General features: G+C 39.0%; 1 protein-coding gene across 2 annotated transcripts in view; it reads right to left on the bottom strand.

Annotated features, from left to right (window-relative positions):
- Window positions 1-19126, bottom strand: part of RANBP17 (RAN binding protein 17) — a 219085-nt gene that overhangs the window by 62646 nt on the left and 137313 nt on the right. For both annotated transcript variants that reach the window (XM_087816967.1, XM_087816968.1), the window contains 3 exons: window positions 10396-10459; window positions 10195-10303; window positions 326-429 (listed from right to left, as the gene is read on the bottom strand). In XM_087816967.1, the coding sequence (XP_087673093.1) occupies window positions 326-429; window positions 10195-10303; window positions 10396-10459 (277 nt within the window). The remainder of the gene's footprint in view (window positions 1-325; window positions 430-10194; window positions 10304-10395; window positions 10460-19126) is intronic.

Raw genomic sequence — 19126 nt, 5'->3', positions numbered from 1 at the left:
CTTCCATATAAATATGTCGAAACATGTAGTGAAGGGTAGATGAGGGAACAGGGGTGCATCAAGTGGCGAGTCCACATAAAATGTTCTTTAAAGGCATTAACTGCCACGAGATACATCTGTGTCACCTACTCACAAACTGACTACTCCAACTCATCAGTGTTCTCAAAGTCCGTCTGTATAAGAAACTTCAACACTTTGTAAGTGTTGAAAGTACAACTGAAAGACGCAAGGCGGGTGGGGCACAGCGCACAAACACGCAGCCCCTTCTCCTGGATCTGGATATTCTAGAACGAAAAAACTTCCTCCTGTTTGGAGACAAACCCACCTTCACATCGTCTTGTTTAAAGTTGTTGGTGAATATCTGTAATACTGTTTCAAAAGAGGCCGTAAGAGGCAGCATGAAGTTCTCAAACTCATCCTCGTCTTCACCTGTCCAAAACACAAAGGTCACCAGGGTTAGGATGCAAGTGCTGCACGCGAGCCCTCGCGGGCGCTTCGTCCAGGCCGAGCGTCCCAGGGGCCGCCTGCACCCTCTTCCAGGCCATGGTCTGTGCTCCGGCTTGCTGAATATTTTGCTCTTTTGCCTCCTCTTTTTGCACCAAATGAAACAGCAAAATTACCACTTTTTTTTTTTCTGGCTCTTCACTGGATCAGACAGACTCATGCCCCAAGCATCTCAGCCCTTCAGCTCCTAGGGCCCAGAGCTTCCCTAATGGCCCAAGGAAAGCCCCTTTCAAAGCCTCAGAGAAGGCTTTTCCCCCCCTTTCCTTGGAAGCAGGGCTCTAAAGGGCTCTCAGACTCAGGTGCCCAGAAGCTCTCTGTTATTATTCTCTTTTATTTATGTTCTTTTTTTAATCAATTTGTTAACTAGATGGCAGGGAAACTTTTATCTGCCCCACAGGATGAGGTCCCTCCTGGGCCATCTGGATTTTAAGTACATTCTCCCTGGGTACACTTCCTCTTGCACTAAGCTTCCTTTCTTCATAGAAAAGAGGGGAGACATTTTCTATTGTTTTTTCACTTTACAGGTAGACTACAGTTTCCTCAAGGATTTTGCCAAAGCAGAGTCTTCACGCATGGATATGCACAGCTGACAGTTTATATAGGTCTTTCAGAAGGGGTTTCTTTTGAATGAGAGTTGGTTCTCTCATTCACCTATGGCACAGGGACATAGAGCCCCAATACACTGATGAAGAAACAGGCAGAGGAAGGTTAAGTGACTTACTCAAGGTAGCATACTAGATGGAGGTGGAACTATATGGTCCAGACCTGATTTCTATGCTATCCATTTTTAAATAGAGCATCAGAGAGGAAACGAGATCTCAGAGAAGAGACCAGTGGTTCCCAAAGTTTCGTCCTTGGCCTAACAGCATCAGCATGACCTGGGAACTTGTTAGGTAGAAATTCCCAGGTTCCACCCCAGATTGACTGAATCAGAAACTCTGGGGTGGGGTGTAGCAATTTTTGTTTCACGCCATCCTCCCTGTGATTCAGATGCACACAAATGCTTGAGAAACTAGCCTGCACATCATTCTACAGATAAGGAAACTGAGGCCCAAGGCCACATACATGGAAGATCAATGGCAGAATCAGGGGCTTTTGGTTCTTAAGGAGTGGCTGGACTGGCTGACCCTGGTCTTCTGTGACTTTGCTTTTCCTTTTAAACTTTCATAATTTGTTTCTAGAGTCGAACAGAACCAGGGACTTAGTTTTGCTCACAGAGAGATGTCAAAAGGTCATCCAGTCTTCCGCGGTATGCTTCTGTAGACAAGGGTCAGGATATGAGGTGAAAGGTAAAGCAGACCAAATTATAATCCCTGCTCTGTCAACTGCAGTGTGACCAAGTTATTCCGCTTAGATACACCCTCTGCCAACTGGTGACAACATCAGAAAGCTTTACAGAAGCCATTCTTGTTTTCCAAAGCCCATGTCACTTTCCCAATGCCTGAGCTAAGCTCCCCTGCAAGTTCTTCCTAAGGTGCCACTACAAGTGTTCCCTCTTCTCTCTTTGATTCCTAGAGCATTTTGTCTGACTCTACTATAGACAGTATTTATCAGTAGGCCTTGAACTGCAAGTATTTAAGCATTTAGCTGATAACACTAATAATACCGCCTACATCATTCCACTGTTACCACCATCTGATGAGGGTTACTGTGGGGATTGAACAAGATAAAATTTATAATGTGTGTATGTAAATTATCAGGCCCATCAGCCTACACTCACAGCTTCTGGAGAGCTTAGGCTGTGCGTCTTTGTTTCTCAGGGAAGGAGGGTGACGTAGGGGGCTGTGCATAAACAGACCCAGAATCTGGCTCAACCACATACTGTTTAATTTTGGACACTTACTAACCACTCTGAGTCTCGGTTTTCTCATCTTCAAAATAAGGAGAAAAATGCCTATCTTTTAAGGTTATTGTGAATATTAAACGTTAGAGCACATGAAAAATAGAAGGTGCTCAATAAGTAGTGGTAGTACCAGTATTACAGTATCAGTACCTAGAACGGTGCCTGCAAATATTAGAAATACTGTATTTGAATGAAAAGTAACTGCTCAATAAAAGTGAATTTTAAAACTCCCTTATTTTCTTAACACCTGACATAGAATAAATAATATAGTAACTAACTGAACATTATCAAACCCTTAAATATGTGATATACATAGACACATTATATTTAAGCTATATAATCTTACTCCTTTGAGATAAAGCCTTTTCTGAATGTGGAATTGTTCACGAGGACAATGATAACAATCACTGTGGGCCGAGAAGGGTGAGGACAGAGTGGATGCTCTGAAAGCTCTGCTACTAAGCTGTCTGGTTTTGGATAAAGTCACTTCACTCATCTAAGCCTTAGTGTCCTTATTGGTAATTAAGAGACATAATATTTACAGCAGACCCCCTTCTCTGTGGTTTCGCTTTCTACAGTTTAGATGACCTGTGGTTAACCAAGCTCCAAAAATACTAAATGGAAAGTTCCAGAAATAAACAATTCATAAGTTTTAAATTGCATGCTGTTCTGAGAAGCATGAAGATAGCTTGTGCCATCCTGCTCGGTCCTACTCGGGATGTGAATCATCCTTTGTCCAGCGTATCTCTGCTGTATGTGCTACCCATCCATTAGCCGCTGGTCAGATCTACTATTGCAGTGCCACAGAGCTTGTGTCCAACTAACCCTTGTTTTACTTAATAATGACCCCAAAGTACAAGTGCTGCTGCTGGGAATCTGGAGATGCCAAAGAGGAGCATAAAGTGCTTCTTTAAATTGAAAGGTGGAAAGTTCTCGACTTAAGGCTGATGGCAATGTGGTGCCCTAGAAAGCACTGAGCCTATATGAAGACTTCAGCAAGAGATCCCCTGAAATGAGTGACCACATTCACATAATGTTTATTACAGTTTATCATAGGTATTACAGGCACAAACGTGGTATATACAGGGTTGAGTACTATCTGCATTTTCAGGCATTCACTGGGGGTCTTGGAACGTATCCCCCAGTGGATAAGGGGGGACTACCGTACTTCATAAAGTTAGCTGTAAGATTAAATAGCAAAACATCTGTGACCCTCTTTGCTCAGTGTCTGGCATTTAATCAATGACAGCTATTAGTGTTTGTTTTGTTTTGTTTTGAGTTTGACACGGACTTAGAGAGGTGATTATGGTGACTGAATAAAGTGTGTCCACAAGGTTGCCAGCCCAATACCCTTCCTTTGGGAGCAAAGCTTTTCCGAGGTATACATGATTACTTAGAACAAAGATAAACTCAGGATGTGAACATTTCTGCCCTTCATTAGCACACTAAGGTACAGATCAAAAAACTTCCTAACTTCATTTATTTCCTCAATCAAATTTAGAGGCAAATATGGATACCAGGAACACAAGAGACAAGCCACCAAAAGAAGAAGCCACTTCTTCCTTGCAAGGAGAAGTCAAGGAGTGAATACTAGACAGTAATGAGAGCAGCAATTTTACTTAATGTCACTTCCTCAGGGAGGTGTTCGCTGCCCACTCTACCCAAAGCAGTTCCAGAGTGTGCCCCTACCTTCACCACTTTCCAACCCCACAATGACTTGACTGCTCTTGTGAGACTTACTATTCATTTACATATGTATTCATCGTCTTCCCTGACAGAATGGCAGCTCCTTGGGGAAGCGACTGGTTTGTTTTGGTGATGGCTGTATCCCTAGTGCCTAGACTAGGGTCTGGCACTCAAGAAATATTCGTGTAGCGACTGAGTAACAGAGGCTATTTCCTGAGTGCTTATTATGTGCAGGCAATGAATGTGGTACTTAATAAACACTATGGAGCTCTTACTATGTTTGAAGCACTGCTGCAAATCAATGGTCACTACAAGCCTATGAAGCTGCATGATGTTTCCTTAATTTTACACGTGACAGAGGCCTAAAGGAGTGAAGTAGTCTGCCCAGCATCTTCTGGCTGGGAAATGGAAGCGCGGATCTCCACTTAGGTCTGCTTTGCTACCAAGCTCATGCTCTTCCCCCATGTCTCTGATGGGGTGGAAGGCATCAGAGGTGGGGACTGAAGTGAAGGTCACAGAATCTTGAGTTTGGAGCTGTGTGAGGTTAGAAGAGGGTAAAGAACAATCAGCATGGTTCTAGTGACTTGTGCAGGTCTAGGCTCCTACCACCTGCTCTTCCTTCCCCAGTGCATCCTAGAACGGCACCTTAAAGTTCTAGCACAAGTCTTGAGAACTGTGCTTGGCTAGATCTCTCTTGCTTGGGCCAGAATGTGGTTTTCATTTCAGTTTCCTTCTAAACTGCCTCGGAATCTAGCAGGCTCAGAAATGACCTAGGCTTCAGGCAGGGTGGTTGTTCTGTATGTGTCAGAGGTGTCATCAGTTACGATTCTGGAGGAAATTAACAGCCCAAGCACAGAAGGCAGAGTAGCTGCATTATGGGTACTGAACTTGCATTGTTTTGAAGTCCCAGTGGCAGTCAGTGTCCCTAATAGTGCTGTCAATAAATCTTTGTGTCTTTAATTAATATATACTGAGTATTGTTTTGTGATAGGAATTGCCCCAGGCCCTCTGCACACACCTGTATCTTATTTAAGCCACATGACTTTCAAGGTACATATTTCCATTTAATAGATGAAAAAACTGAGGCTCCCTTTCATTCCTCTCCCTAGGGAACCAGAACATTTATTTTAGCTCCCAGAAGAAAAACACACCACCCACTGCAAACTATTGTACTCCTCTAAGAAAGCTACCTTAAAGTTTCTTCCCTGAAGCACCTTACTCCCTGGGGTGCTCAGGACTCTACCCTCAAAACCAGGTAAGTTATTAAAACTGGATCTGGACTTAATGGGCTGCTTTCTGCCTACAGGGCCAGCTAATTAGTCTTAATGATCTCATTACAGATTCTCAGTATTACCAGCTGCTTCTTCACCTCTTATTGCCCACTCCCACCCCCCACCCCCAACATCTAGTTTCCAGATAGTCTCTGCCAAGTCATGGACACAGGTGATGTACCGATGGAGTCCTCCTATCAGAACATTAGCTACTTCTGATCAAGCTTCTCACTTGCTAGATCCTCCTGGGCTATCTCCCTTTGTGTTCCTTTATCTATGAGAAAAAAGATGCTCTGTCCAATTATTAGACATAAGGACACATTTTAAGAACTACATTTGACTTTCACTGATCACAGGACTGTAATATACCTATCTAGGGCAAATAATAAACACGAGTCTATCTGTTTAATAGAAGCTTGAAAAGTAATCCCTTCTCCCTTCTTCTCACTGCCCCCAAGCCTCAAGTCAGTCATTCAGTCCCGATCATTCAAATAAAAATGAAGAAGAAAAAGTTACTTTTCCTAATTGGTTGAGAACGGAAAGGTGAAGTAATAGCTTAGCAAAGTGAATGAGGGTGTCGTCAGAGGGCTACAATGTGTATGACTGACCTTGGGCAAGTCATCTAATCTCTGCACCTCACCTTTCTAAGTAAACAATGCAATAATACCTATTTCATGTGAGGAGCAAACAGGAGAATGCATGTAAAGTGGTTTGCCCACTGTAAATGTGCAAACTAATGTTAGTTATTACTACTAAAGGAACGTTTCCCTCCTCTGTATTTTTCCTTCTGTCTTAAGTAGCTATTTCTAGAATACGCTTCCCTTTTTATTCAAGCCATTTACTTGTAATTTAAAATTTCTCAAATTCAAGCTAGAGATATCTTCAGGTGCCAAGTACCTGTTATAAGCCACAAAAGTAGATGGATGCTATGTTACCCTCATCCCTACAGAAAGAACTATCTCTTAATGTCTATAAACACTATTTTTATATTAGCATTCCTGTGATCATTAAAAAATATGGCTGCTTCTTAGAGTCTGAATATCTGAGGGAGCGCTGCTCACTCAGATCTATCAATGTGCTTCTCGGGTGAGTGGTTCAAGACAAGGTGCAGTCATAAAGAGTCCAAGGAAAAACAACTGTCAGTGACACTGAGCACCTCTGAATCTGTGGCTGGTAAAAACTTAATTTGCAGCAAATATTTAGTTAGTTCTCCATAAAACAAAAAGCCTTGCAATAGCTTTTTCCACACTTCCCCTCTCCAGTACTTGTCAACTGATTTCACCTCCACTCAAATGAAACAAAATAGAAGGTTTTTATTTATTCCAGTATTTTAGACTGAACAGCTCCCTGGAGTTTCTCCATTTACTGGCTTGGGTAACACTATCTTTGCTTTAGTTTATTAGATTGACAAAGTTAATTTAAAAACAACCTAGGGAACTTTAAGTGATTCTTGGAAGGGCGAACATGCGTGCACATATGGTTGGTCGCCCATTTTCTTCTGTGTGTAAAACCATCTCGTGAAGGGGATTGTTTCCATTTATTTTTATAATTTCTTAAAATACAAAAAATACATTGCCAACATGAAACATCATCATTCTGATGATGAAATGCTTTTAGTTCTGTTCTTTATTTCATTTAGTTTAGACAAGGAACAATTTGATAAAATTTTACTACTGCTTACTGCCAAAAAACCCCCATTTTCATCTGAAATACAACCTGGGGCACATAGCATCTAATTAAATTCATACAAAGCACAAATTACTGAATAGAAACCAAAATGCATTTCAAAGTAAATATCAATTAATGTGACACCCAATTTCTAATCACTCCAATGTGCAAGGCTTATACACAAAACATATCTAATTTATTTTGTAGGATTCAATTAGAATACATTTTATATTTCAATCCAAGAATCACATCCAGTGGTTTGCTAGAAGGTTGGTCAGATGTTTTTTCTAGTTGATTTTTACCAAAAAATAAAATAAGTATTATAAAAAGTTCCTCCTAAATTTTTCTTCGTTTAATTTGAGGAGTCTTGTTACCTAATATTTTTATTACTTTCACTTAATACACGGATGTGTGCTTCTTTTGGCAAGAGCACTCCCTCTTTTGTCCTCGTATCCATGGCAGTGGACACACGATAGAGAACTGCAAAACCACACATACAGCATTCTGACAGCAGGGCACTGTTAACCTAGTTTGTGAGACATGGCTTCAAATAACAGAACTGTTCAACAACATTCAACAAATGATCACCTGTAAAGTAGTAATGCTTTTCTGTTCAACAGAAAACAAAAAATTAATCCAGCATGAGACTGGCCAAGTGTAGCGATAACTTGAGAAAGTAATAAGCCACTGGTCAAAGCTACTCCCAGAGAGAACCTGGAAGGCAGAGCTGGCTCTAGGGCCATGACAATGGCCACGTGGTCACAGTGTGCTCATGGGCCATGCTTTCCACAAAATTTACTGAGTACTTATAATGCAGAAATACTGAGATTGGCACCAGAAAACAAGGGAAAGACAAAGTCCACGTGCCAAAGGAGCTCACCATGTTCTGGGAAGAATTGCCACTCTGGTTCTGAACAAGGGAAAGCCGCTCTGGTAATTTATACCTCAAATCACCACCTGATGCTTATAATCTACACTATTTTAAAACATAAAACACACTGACAGATAAGGAAGGAATTTCTTTTCAAACAATGTAGAAGTTCCATGAGTGTAGTTGCTATTGTTTTTAATTTTATGTATATCCAATTCATTTTACTTATATTTAGTACCAACCACGTACTGGGCATGTCCACATAGCCTTTCTATTTCTATTTCCCACAAGGTATCTAAAAAGTGCTTCCAACATAACAGATATTTACCTTTAAAAAAAACTTAGTAAAATATCAATTTATACTTTATATTGTTATGGGTTAAATATTTCAAAGAACTCTATTCAAATTTATCTGTTTTTCCTTCAGTTTCTCATACCTCACAGTTAACACTGAACAGAAGTCATCCTCAAAAAGGCAGTGTGCAACATCAGGTCTTTCTGGGCACCACCATGCCTATCGATTATCAATGCTAAGTAAGCAGTGCTGCAAACACAGTGCTGTCCTGCTGTTTAAGCGACCAGATTTACGGGGGATCTTGTCTATGCTGACCTCGTGAAAAAGGACCTTGTCCCATTCCATTGCCAGGCCCTGAAGATGTGCGTGACATGGGCCTATTTCTAGGAAACCTCCCTCCAGAGAGTTCTCTTTCACTTTGGTCTTCTCATTGCTTTCACTCTGTCTGACAATCATTCAAAGAGCACGTTTAAGGCTTGGGAAAGACTTAAGTCTAGGCAAGGGTTTCACGGTCTTTAATGCCTGGACAAAACCAGGAAAGTAAGAGGGCAAGCTCCTTGAGGTCAGGGAGCTTAGCAAGGTCTTTGTCATGCGCTCAGCCCTCAGCCCAGTGTGCTTTCTAAATGATACTAAGGACAATGACAAAACACCTGGGCTGCTCCTCTTGTCTTCAAGGCAGCAGCCAAGACATAATATAGGCCAGTGTGCAGTATGCAAAGCTGTCATTCAGTCGGATGTCCCACTGGCCTATGGTAGCAGATGATTGGGTTTTGCATGCCTGGTTTACTCTTCAAATATTTATAGACAGTTCTCTTTGCCTCAAGCCCTAGTTGTCACTTAGCCAAGTTATACATACATGGTTCTTTTAATCTTTCCTTAGAAATCAATCCTGCCCAGCTACTTAATCATTCCAGCTGCATTTCTCTCAACTTTTGGCTGTTTGTCTTTCTGGTAATTTATTCTGTTGAAAAGCATAAAAACAGTACCAGTGTGGAGCAGACAGGGCCAGGTCACCTTCCCATTACAAGGTTCAGTGCCTTTTCCAAGCAAAATAAAATTATTCCTCATCTTTCCTTTCATATGATCATGTTTTAAAAACTCATATTTAAGTTGATGGATCAATCAATACATTGCAAGAGAAAGGAAGAAAAAAGTATCAGTATTATATATATTCTCTAAGGATGATATTGTCATTGACTGAACCCTCATGTGTCTGGAGACTGATTAATTTAATCTGCAATATTCAAACATGGAGAACCCTGGGAATCAAGAGTAATGCGCGGCCCCTACAGAGAGGAGTAAGTGCCCCTCCTAAGGTGCTGTCTATCAGTGGATATTTCCCGCTAACTTTAGTTTTCAATGAAAAAATAAACACAAGTTAATTTCTCCCATTACAAAAGTAATACATCAAGAAAATATCAAGTAAACAGAAATGAGGAAGTGTTACATATAGTCCACTATTCAAAGACAACACTTAACATTTTTGAAGAATTTCTTTTAAGCCTTTTTTTGATGTATTTGTTCCTCTGCCCCCAATAGGCATGACCATACCATTTGCAGTTTAACTTGCTTTTTCCACTTACTATTATACCAGAAAATTTCACATCTTGCATTGTCTTCAAATCGTCATTTTTAATGATCACATATTACTCCATCAAGTAAGTGGATGTGCCTAATTTTACAGTTCCCTATGTTTGACATTTACATTGTTTCGATTTTTTCTCTAGATTAAATATCATTATAAAGAAAATCTTTGTGTGTAAAAGCTCTTCTGTATTTAAGATTACTTCTAGATTTTTAGAGCTAAAATGAATGTAACAAAGGACACCCAGAAGATAAATTTAGAAGAAGTAAAGAAATACCACCTCAAGTACAAAAATCTGTCTTCTGGCTGTGATGTTAACAAGTGAATGCTCAAATCTCAGGAAGCTGTAGAAACTGTTGGGGATAGCAAATTCTAATAAGTTAAATGTGGTCCTCATCAGTACTTCACTTCTTTATTCACACAGGTATACTGTTAATCCCTTATTAAGTAAGCTTAAATTCTTAACCTTACCTAGGTCTACCATTAGAAGGCGAGTGAGGGCTGTGTAGAAGGTTGTTCGGCACCTGAAGTCACTGAGACTGTAACTGTCACTGATGCCAAGGAAGGGGAAGTGTTCACTCTAATGAAAGCAAAAGAGCATCCAAAGTTACAAATGCTTTGACCTAAGCTACTTGCAAAATGTAGTCATCAATGAAAAAAAATAAGACTTACCGTGTGATTTTTTAGCATGAATTTCACAGCATCTATCTTCACAAGTTTTTTTAAAAGGATATAGGTAACAGAAGTTAAGGAATCTGGGAAAATATAATTGTCTTATCAACAGGTAATAAATCACAAAATAACACTGAATTACAATAGCACCAATTTCTACTTATGAAGAATAAATATTATTCTAAAGAGTATTCCTATAGAAATGTCCTTCACAATGTTAAGAATGATAATCTATTATTAACCAGTGCAATTACTTTTCTTATCTTATACATGTTCTCGTTATGGAAAGAAGAATGAAATTTATAATTAAGACAAAAACTTCTTTACTATTAAAACCTTCACAGTGAAAGATTAAAACTGACCTCTTTTACATTTTGGGTGTAACACGAGAAGTTCTTTTCACTTAATATTATTTCATAATAAACTAATGATAAAAGACCCATAACAGGCTATGGAGAAAGAGAGAAATGTTCAATTCTAAGAAGCAATGAGCTCCTGTAGAAATATGAGGAAATTCTGCTTCAGATGAAAGAGATCGGGACCCAAGCAGGAGGATGCAGCAGGCTGCATGTCACTGGGCACTGGTTGGAGCTCAGAGGACCGACTACATCTCAAGTACCTACTGTGTGCAAGGCATTTCATATATAACCCACTTAAGCTTCACAATTATGCTTTTAAATATTATTTATTATTTCTAATCGTCAGATAAAAGGAGCACAGAGAAATTAAGTTACTTGCCCCAAGGTCACACAGCTATGGGTTAATAGAGCTGAGATCTGAACTGAGGTTTGACTCCAAAGATCATGTTCTTTCTACAGTACTAAACTATCACCTGAACAGTTCAACTCGGAGTGAGAACAAAGTTAAGAAATCATGACATGATCACAGGCCTAAATAACTTTGGTTAACGCTGGCATCAAAGAAGGGCGACGTGGGTTCTGAGAACATCAATTCAGGACATAAACAGCCTCGTCCTTTCCTTTACCCCAGTCATGTGTTTTCTGCTAGTCTGGGCCTCTTGGCTTATTCCCTGCATACTCACTCATGCCCATCTTGCAGGCCATAACCTTAAATGCCTCCATTCATGCTCCCATGAACACTGACTCCTTTCCCTCCCGTCTTCTCTGAATATAGAACTCCGCACAGCGCTTCTGTACAGGGCACTGAGTCTAACTCGACATTTTAGTCACTCGGGTGTGGACGTAAAAGAGTAGAAAACACATTGGAACACAAGTCAGGAAGCCTGGGTTTTCGGCTTAACTCCACCATTCAATCAGCTGATGAGCCTGAGCACCAGACTTGGCCACTCTGGAGAGTTTCCCTTTCCAACCAGAGGATGAAACCTAAGCTCAAGCATCCATCTCACAGGATTGCTGTGAGGATCAAACACTGAAAATGTCTTTGTCAATTACAGACAGGGGAGAGGACACCAAGGCGCAGAGAATTAACGATTACAGAATGTTTGTGACTTGCAAGGCTGATTCTCACAGCCCCACGAGACAGGCAGCACCACTTCTGTTTTTCAGAACCACTTTTGTTTGAGGAAACAAACTAAAAAAAATGGCACAGAGCTTTCCAAGGAGACCGTTAGTATGATTTAGAGCCAAGTCCCCCGAGCTCTAAAGCCACCATTCCAGCTGCACATTCAGCACGCACAGCTGGCTCACCTCGGTGTTAGACTGGAAGCTCTGTAAGGACAGGGGCCGCATCTGTGCGTTTTCCTCCCCGCACTGTGCTCGGTGGGTTCTCAATGAGCTGCGTGTTTCTGGCGGGCTGAAGGCAATGAGATCAGGGCTGACAGGCAGCAGGTCTTTCCCTGCCTACAAATATGCAGATTTGATGATTTCCCCCCCCCTGGTGTGAATCACTGAACTGAAGAAGTGCCACTCAAACTTCACTCAGTTAACAGGGTGGGGATCAATAAACTAAGAAATACCTTAAGTAATTACCAAATACAATTTTCTTAGAATTGCAAAGTTAAAAGTGACAGAGTCTGTGGGTGACCAGAATGCTGCCATTAATAGGAATCTTCCTGTCAGTGCTGCTAATAAACAGCGAGTCATGTTCTGACAATAGAATATTTATGGGCGCAATAAAAAGAACATTCACAGGAAGACTCTTGTCTGCCAAAGACGCATTTTCTGCAGAACTGCATCTGTGCACTTGGAATCAAGGCCTGCCCCACTGTCTTTTAATTACACTCTAAAGAGAAAATGATAAAGAATAAATATTTTTTCAATAAAGAAAAAAAATAAGAGTTCATGTGAATATTTATATTCCCTTATAGGAATTCAATTCAAAGCTAGCTATGGTTCTTAAGGGGTCCATTTTTAAAAAGGCAAATGGAACCCTGGCCAGGTGCTTCATCTGGTTGGAGCATTGTCCCGTACACCAAAAGGCTGTGGGTTCGATGCCCAGTCAGGGCACACGCCTAGGCTGCGGGTTCGACGCCCAGTCAGGGCGCACGCCTAGGCTGCGGGTTCGACGCCCAGTCAGGGCGCACGCCTAGGCTGCGGGTTCGACGCCCAGTCAGGGCGCACGCCTAGGCTGCGGGTTCGATGCCCGGTCAGTGCATGCGGGAGGCAACCACCTGACGTTTCTCTCTCCCATCAGTGTTCCTTTCCCTCCATCTCCCCCCCTCCTCTCTCTAACCATACCCGTGGGGGTGAAGACTAAGAAGGGAAATGGATAATCATTTTATCATCTTCACATCTTGTTACTTCTAAGAGACTAGGGTTCTTATAAACCACACCATTCTAGATGGTGGGAGGATTTTAGTTGGATGGTGTTCTGAAGAGCTCCTAACAGTACACGTAATGGTGTCTAACGGTCCGAGCAGTGAGTAGGAGGATTCGGTCAGGGTCGCACACGGAACACGCACACAGACAGATACGGGGAGGCCTGCGGGTGGGGCGGCTGTGGGGGGAAGGGGGCGCCTGTAATATTTTCAACAATAAAGATAAATTTTAAAAAATGATAAAACCAAGATCAAATCCAACTCTGTGTGACTGTCAAGGATAAACTCTTCTCACTAGGTTATATCATACCCATGTGATTTTAAAGAGGCCAGTGATTCTACAGACTACTAGCTTCTTGAGACACAACTGAAGCTGGAACTAGGTCTCGGAAGGAACAGGGAAAGTGTTCTTTCAGGAGGGAGCAAATTCATTAATGAATTTTCATCACATCCAGAACTGAGCAAACTCCATAGCCTTGCTGACAGTAACTATCAATTCATGGTATGAAGCCTTTACTGAGTATCATATTTCATCAAACCTACACCACTAATTATAAAAAAACATTATTTTATGTGCTAATAAGAAAGAAAAGGTGTTTAAAAATACCTTCAATTGTAAGACATCTTATTTACAGAAGTGTTTAAAATGTGAAATTTCTGTTTGAGAATAAAAGTAGTATAATCAATATATGATATTCATTCACTAAGTACAAGAGAGTGGGTGATGGTACTGCTCGAGTCTGCAATTTAGAAGTCATATATGTTTACAAACAGTTCTTGCAGATAGAATTAGACCCTGATGATAAAAGAAAGTTCACGGATAAGAAAATCACATGTGGGAAATTACTCTAGATAGATGACAAGTACAAAGTACAATTACTGAACTATTAGTTCAGTTATTGCACAAACAGGGGTATGCTAATAAACCCTACTAGACTAAAAGAATCCTAATATGTATAACCAAAATGAAGCATCTGAAGGGATGCTAATAATCACAAGGAATAGGAGTTCAATGCTTAGTTACTCAATAAGGGGGGTAACAATATGTTCAAATGTCCCCATGTGAAGTTCTGAAACCCTGGGGGAGGAAAAAGAATCCTAATCTCTAGTAACTTACAACCTAAATGGAGAGAAGACTAGCTGATATCAAGCTGTATTATATTCTTCCTCAGGTACAAAGATAAGAAGTAGGTGTTCAGGAACATTAAGAAAATTAAAGATGATAGGAATGAAAATGAAGGGTTTACTATTTAGTGAGTGCCTACTATGCGACAGGGTCAGTAGTATCAGGTGCTTTATTTTTGTTAGAAAACACAAATATATTGTTATATACCTATTATTTTATTTAATCCATATAAAATCCTAAGATAATATTTCCTTTCTACTGACAAAGAAACTGAGCCTCGGAGAAATTACATGACTTGTTCATGTTCTTTCAGTTAATACAGTGACTAAGGATTGTAACTCTTTCAGGATGGCTTCACTAAGTCTTTAGCGAGACCTGAGAAAATTTTAAGAGGCCAAATTGAGTTAAAATGGGTCCAATGAGGAGAACAGCATAGGTGGTGATTCAGTGAAAGATCATGGAGGGTGCCAAGGAGAAAGTAAAATAAACTTCCTTGGCCCAAGGAAAAGTATAAAGTATAAATTATCGTTGAGTGGTAGATCAGAAATTAGTTGTGGGAACTCAATAAGTCAAATACCGTTAAAGGACTCAAGTTCAAATCAGTAATTTTACGCTGACCTGAGAAACAAGTAGAAGTAATTCTGGGCTTTTGGGAAGAGAAATGATCAGATTAAAACAATACTCAAGGAAGGTAATCTTGTGAAGCGAGAATTTAAAGAACTGAGTGAAGGTCTGAGTAAGTGGGCTATGGAAGAGTAGACAGGATTCTCACACTTGATCTGAGTGTAAAAACAAACAAAGCAGATAAATTATGAGATGCCTTTTGCATGGGTGATAGAGACAGAAAACAGAAAAATAAATCAACATTTCTTTTTATGAGAAATGTTAATAGAAGGATGCCTGAGGGATGTATGCTGGAACTAGTTTTATTTAACATTCTCAAAACCATCTGGAGATGGTGGTATTCACTGAAATAAAGCAATACATTTTTAATACTGTTTCACCAAAGCAGAATTACTACTATTACTAAATATTTTCTGTAACAGACATACCCAATTTTACTGCCATCCTTCACTCTTATTTCATTCTAGGCTTTTGTTTCATTTCTTATCCTCTACTCTTTCCTGACCCCCACCTCATTCAGGATTCACACCCCAGTGGTGGGAAGATCAGTGACAGGGTGAGGACATTTGCTTTGCATATTACTTGTATGCCTAATGGTTTTGTATATAAGCTATGTCTAAATGACCTAAAATAAAAAGAACTTCCTCAAAGCCACCATACCAAAATATCACGTACCCACATTATGTTTAATGTGTAGATTTTCAGAAATTTAATATGTAATTTACTTGAGTTAAATTTTTTAAAAAAGAAACTCTGTTGACAATACAATGTTCTTTGAACTCTTAATAGAAATATAGGAAAGGAACTCTTAATAGAAATATAGGAAAGGACCAATTCTGTGAAGGCAGGGCCTGTGTCTCATTTGTCCTTTTGCCTTGTACTGAGAAATGCTTAATTGATATTTGCTGAATTGAAAGACCAGGAAGATAAAGCATATCATTAAGATGAGTAAGGAATTAAATGTAAAAATCACTATTTTATTCTTACTCAAGGTTAAATCTAAATAAGGATGCAGTTCTAGTTACTGCACTTAAACCAATGAGCAAAAAAGGACAAATGAAGCTGGAAGAGGTTTGGGGTTGAAAAATAAAATCATTAGGGTGACCAAGTTGTTTGGTCAGGAAATGAACACTCTATGGCTTGCAAAAATGAAAACCATTGAAGTAAAGATAGATAAATGGATCTATGAACCATGTGGATAGGAATTATATTCACTGAGTCCTGGTGTACAGAAACTAAGGAGATAGTCAAAGTCTTGGTGAGTTAGTCTGAAGCCAAATGAAAGGAATTATTTCTTTATCTAACAGATGATCAGGGACAGCTTCATGGGTGTGCAAGCCGTGAACTTGCACAGGGTCCTGCGCTTGGTTCAGTGCTCTGCTGCTGAGGTCTTGAAATTCTTAATAACTTAGGAACAAGGCACCCACATATTCATTTTGTACTGGGTTCCCGAATTATGTATGTGGTCTTGGAATAAGATGGATGTTATTAATCCTAAGAAGAGCTGAAGTTAACAGTAACAAGAGAGTAAAAATGAGCTTAGGTACTTCCTTGAATTAATGTGGAACTCTTTTATGGGGTCTGTTTTAAAAAGCTAATGATATTTTGGGGTTTTCTTAAAGCTTTGAGGATGATGTAATAAGGGCAACTACCAACAGAGGGCCTAATAGAAAATAAAAGTCCTTTCTCATTATTATCTATCTGAAACCCAAAATGAGACATGTTACTGCTGTAAATTTGAGTAAATAAAAAAATTGCAGCAGAAATATTGGTCAAATATTTTTCAAATATAAAAATATAAATAAATACTTGAACTAATGATTAATAAACAGAATTTTGGGTGTGGTGTAACTCTTTCTTCCCTCTTTCTCAGCATTTAACATAAGTTTAGTCATTTCATTGCTCAGTATGACCCTTATTTTCCAGCTCTCCCAGCAGCTTCCTTGCTCTGATCATCTGAACACCCTCACCCCTTCCCCAGTTAGTAGAGAGCAGAATTTCTGCCTGGAGAGCATTTCACAAAGGAGAAGGACCCCTGGACCTGGCTGGAGGGCTGCCTAGGACAGCACCGTTTCAATGGCGCACGTCAAAGAGAGCTACGTGGAATCTGGAAGTCTTGAAATTTAGTCTTGGAAATTTAAACAATATATTAAAAAGTTACTCAGATGGATTTGCCAAATGGATTTTATGTGCCCCATGTAATGAATTTGATAGGAAAATGTAAACTTCATCTCAAAAAAGGCCTCTGGATTTTAAAATTACAATAGTCTTCACAAATTGGAAAACTTCATATTTGACAAACAGAAAGCGTGGGGTAAAATGCAACAGGCTCACTCTCCATTTAAAATCCAGGGACTAAACATATTGGCAGCCGCCTCACACCCGTTATTATTCAGGGAACTAGATGACCTCTGAAAATGTCAAGACTGCCTTTTCCTCGTGAAGACAAGGTCCTATGGAGAAGTGGGAGAAGGCGCAGCTTTTCTGTTTAGGACATCTGTTCTACTTTCTAATTATCTTGAGGCAGTTCTTAAAGTAGAAACCCCGAGTCACCACTCACATCACCTGAGATGTGCTGAAAAATGCAAATTCTCAGGGCTCAGGCTAACACTTCCTAAAGCCTAAATTCTGGAGCTGCATCTGGCATTTGTATTGTAATAGGAACTAGAGTGATTCTGATAATCACTAAAATGTGAGACCCTTGCCTTGGGGTAAGTGACACAGTCTTTTTTAGCACATCTTAAAAATGAGGATCTTCTGTGATTTCAATTTCCAAACAAGTGGTCAGATACAAGAACATAAAAGTTCAGAGGCTAGTTTTGAGGACCACAAAAACTAAGTAAGAGTCACTCTGAAGATAAATATAGAAAAGAAAAATTATCTGAAAACATGTATTATAAAGTCATAAGGAACATTTCAACACTATTGTAAAATAACATCCTTTTCATTTGTTACTAATATTTTACATATATTCTAAATGTTAATATATAAGCAGATTTACATTAATAGGGGTCAATCAGTGATGATTAATATTCTGCATAACTGTTTCTGTTTCTGAAGAATGTCATCTTATTTTTAACACAGAAATAATGTATTGTTTCAAAATCAGGACTTAAAAACACATTATAAAAAAGAAATCGATTGGAAACAACAAAAACATGCATTAGGTAACCAGCAACTGCACTGAAAGAGATGCACCACTCACATATTCCATTATGTAAATGAATTCAAAGATATTTCATGACTGATCAGCTAGAAGGGACATAATGATTTATAATTCAAATAACTGAGCACTGAAATCAAATTGAGCTAATATATATTTCTAAATATGCAAACCTGAAATAATTGTTAAAAAATATAAATCAATGTACCCAGGTTGAAACCATTCGTATCCCTTAGTTTAAAATGTTATAGCTTTTAAACTTTTATCTAATAAATATTCTGAAAATATGATTTTTTATGAACTTTAGAAAGTTCTCAAAAGCAATAAATAGCTTATAAAATAAAAGGTTATAATTGCAGGATTAAAGAATATATAAAAAATATAAGGTGATAGGCGAAGGATCTTAATAGCAGACACAAATAAATTAGGCATTATGCAAATAATTCTAAAAAGAATACAAATCAAATTAATTTTATATTAGATTTCAATTTCAACCTAAAAAAATAGGGTAAATCTAAACAATAGATATGTGCTAGAAAGTAACATAGGCTTCTTCCCAGATAATATGCTCTCAAAGTAATTCATTGTGAAAAGGGCAGAGTTTGCAATACTAGGAAGTACTTATAAACCACTTCATATGTTAGAAATAAAGAGTATTTCAGCATTATTATTTTAAAAAATACAGGTTCAGTGTTTTTTTTTAATAAGAAAAAATACATATCTTAAAAAGCCAAAATGACCACTGGAATTGGGTTGTACATCACTTTCCAGTAAAAAGGAAAAACAGCCTGGACAGGTGTAATTTATCATTTTTCTGATTTAATATCAAAGAAATATATTAAAATAATAAAAAGAATCCTGAAATCCTCAAAATTTGTAGTGATAAATAGCCCTCCCTGACTTTATTACATTATACCTACTAACAGAAATATTGCATGGTGGATTTTGCCAGACAAGGACGATTATTTTCCAATAAAAAGTTGCATATTAAATTCCAGCACAAAAGTGGGTGTCTAATACTTTGGAAATCTTTTATGGCTTGCCAAGAAACACAATTTTAAAGTTAACTAATACAAACATA

Source organism: Miniopterus natalensis, chromosome 4 (genome assembly GCF_054644295.1).
Source record: "Miniopterus natalensis isolate mMinNat1 chromosome 4, mMinNat1.hap1, whole genome shotgun sequence".
Lineage (NCBI taxonomy): Eukaryota > Metazoa > Chordata > Mammalia > Chiroptera > Miniopteridae > Miniopterus > Miniopterus natalensis.
The sequence above is the reverse complement of the archived record's forward strand: the minus strand, read 5'-3'. Positions and strand labels throughout refer to the sequence as shown.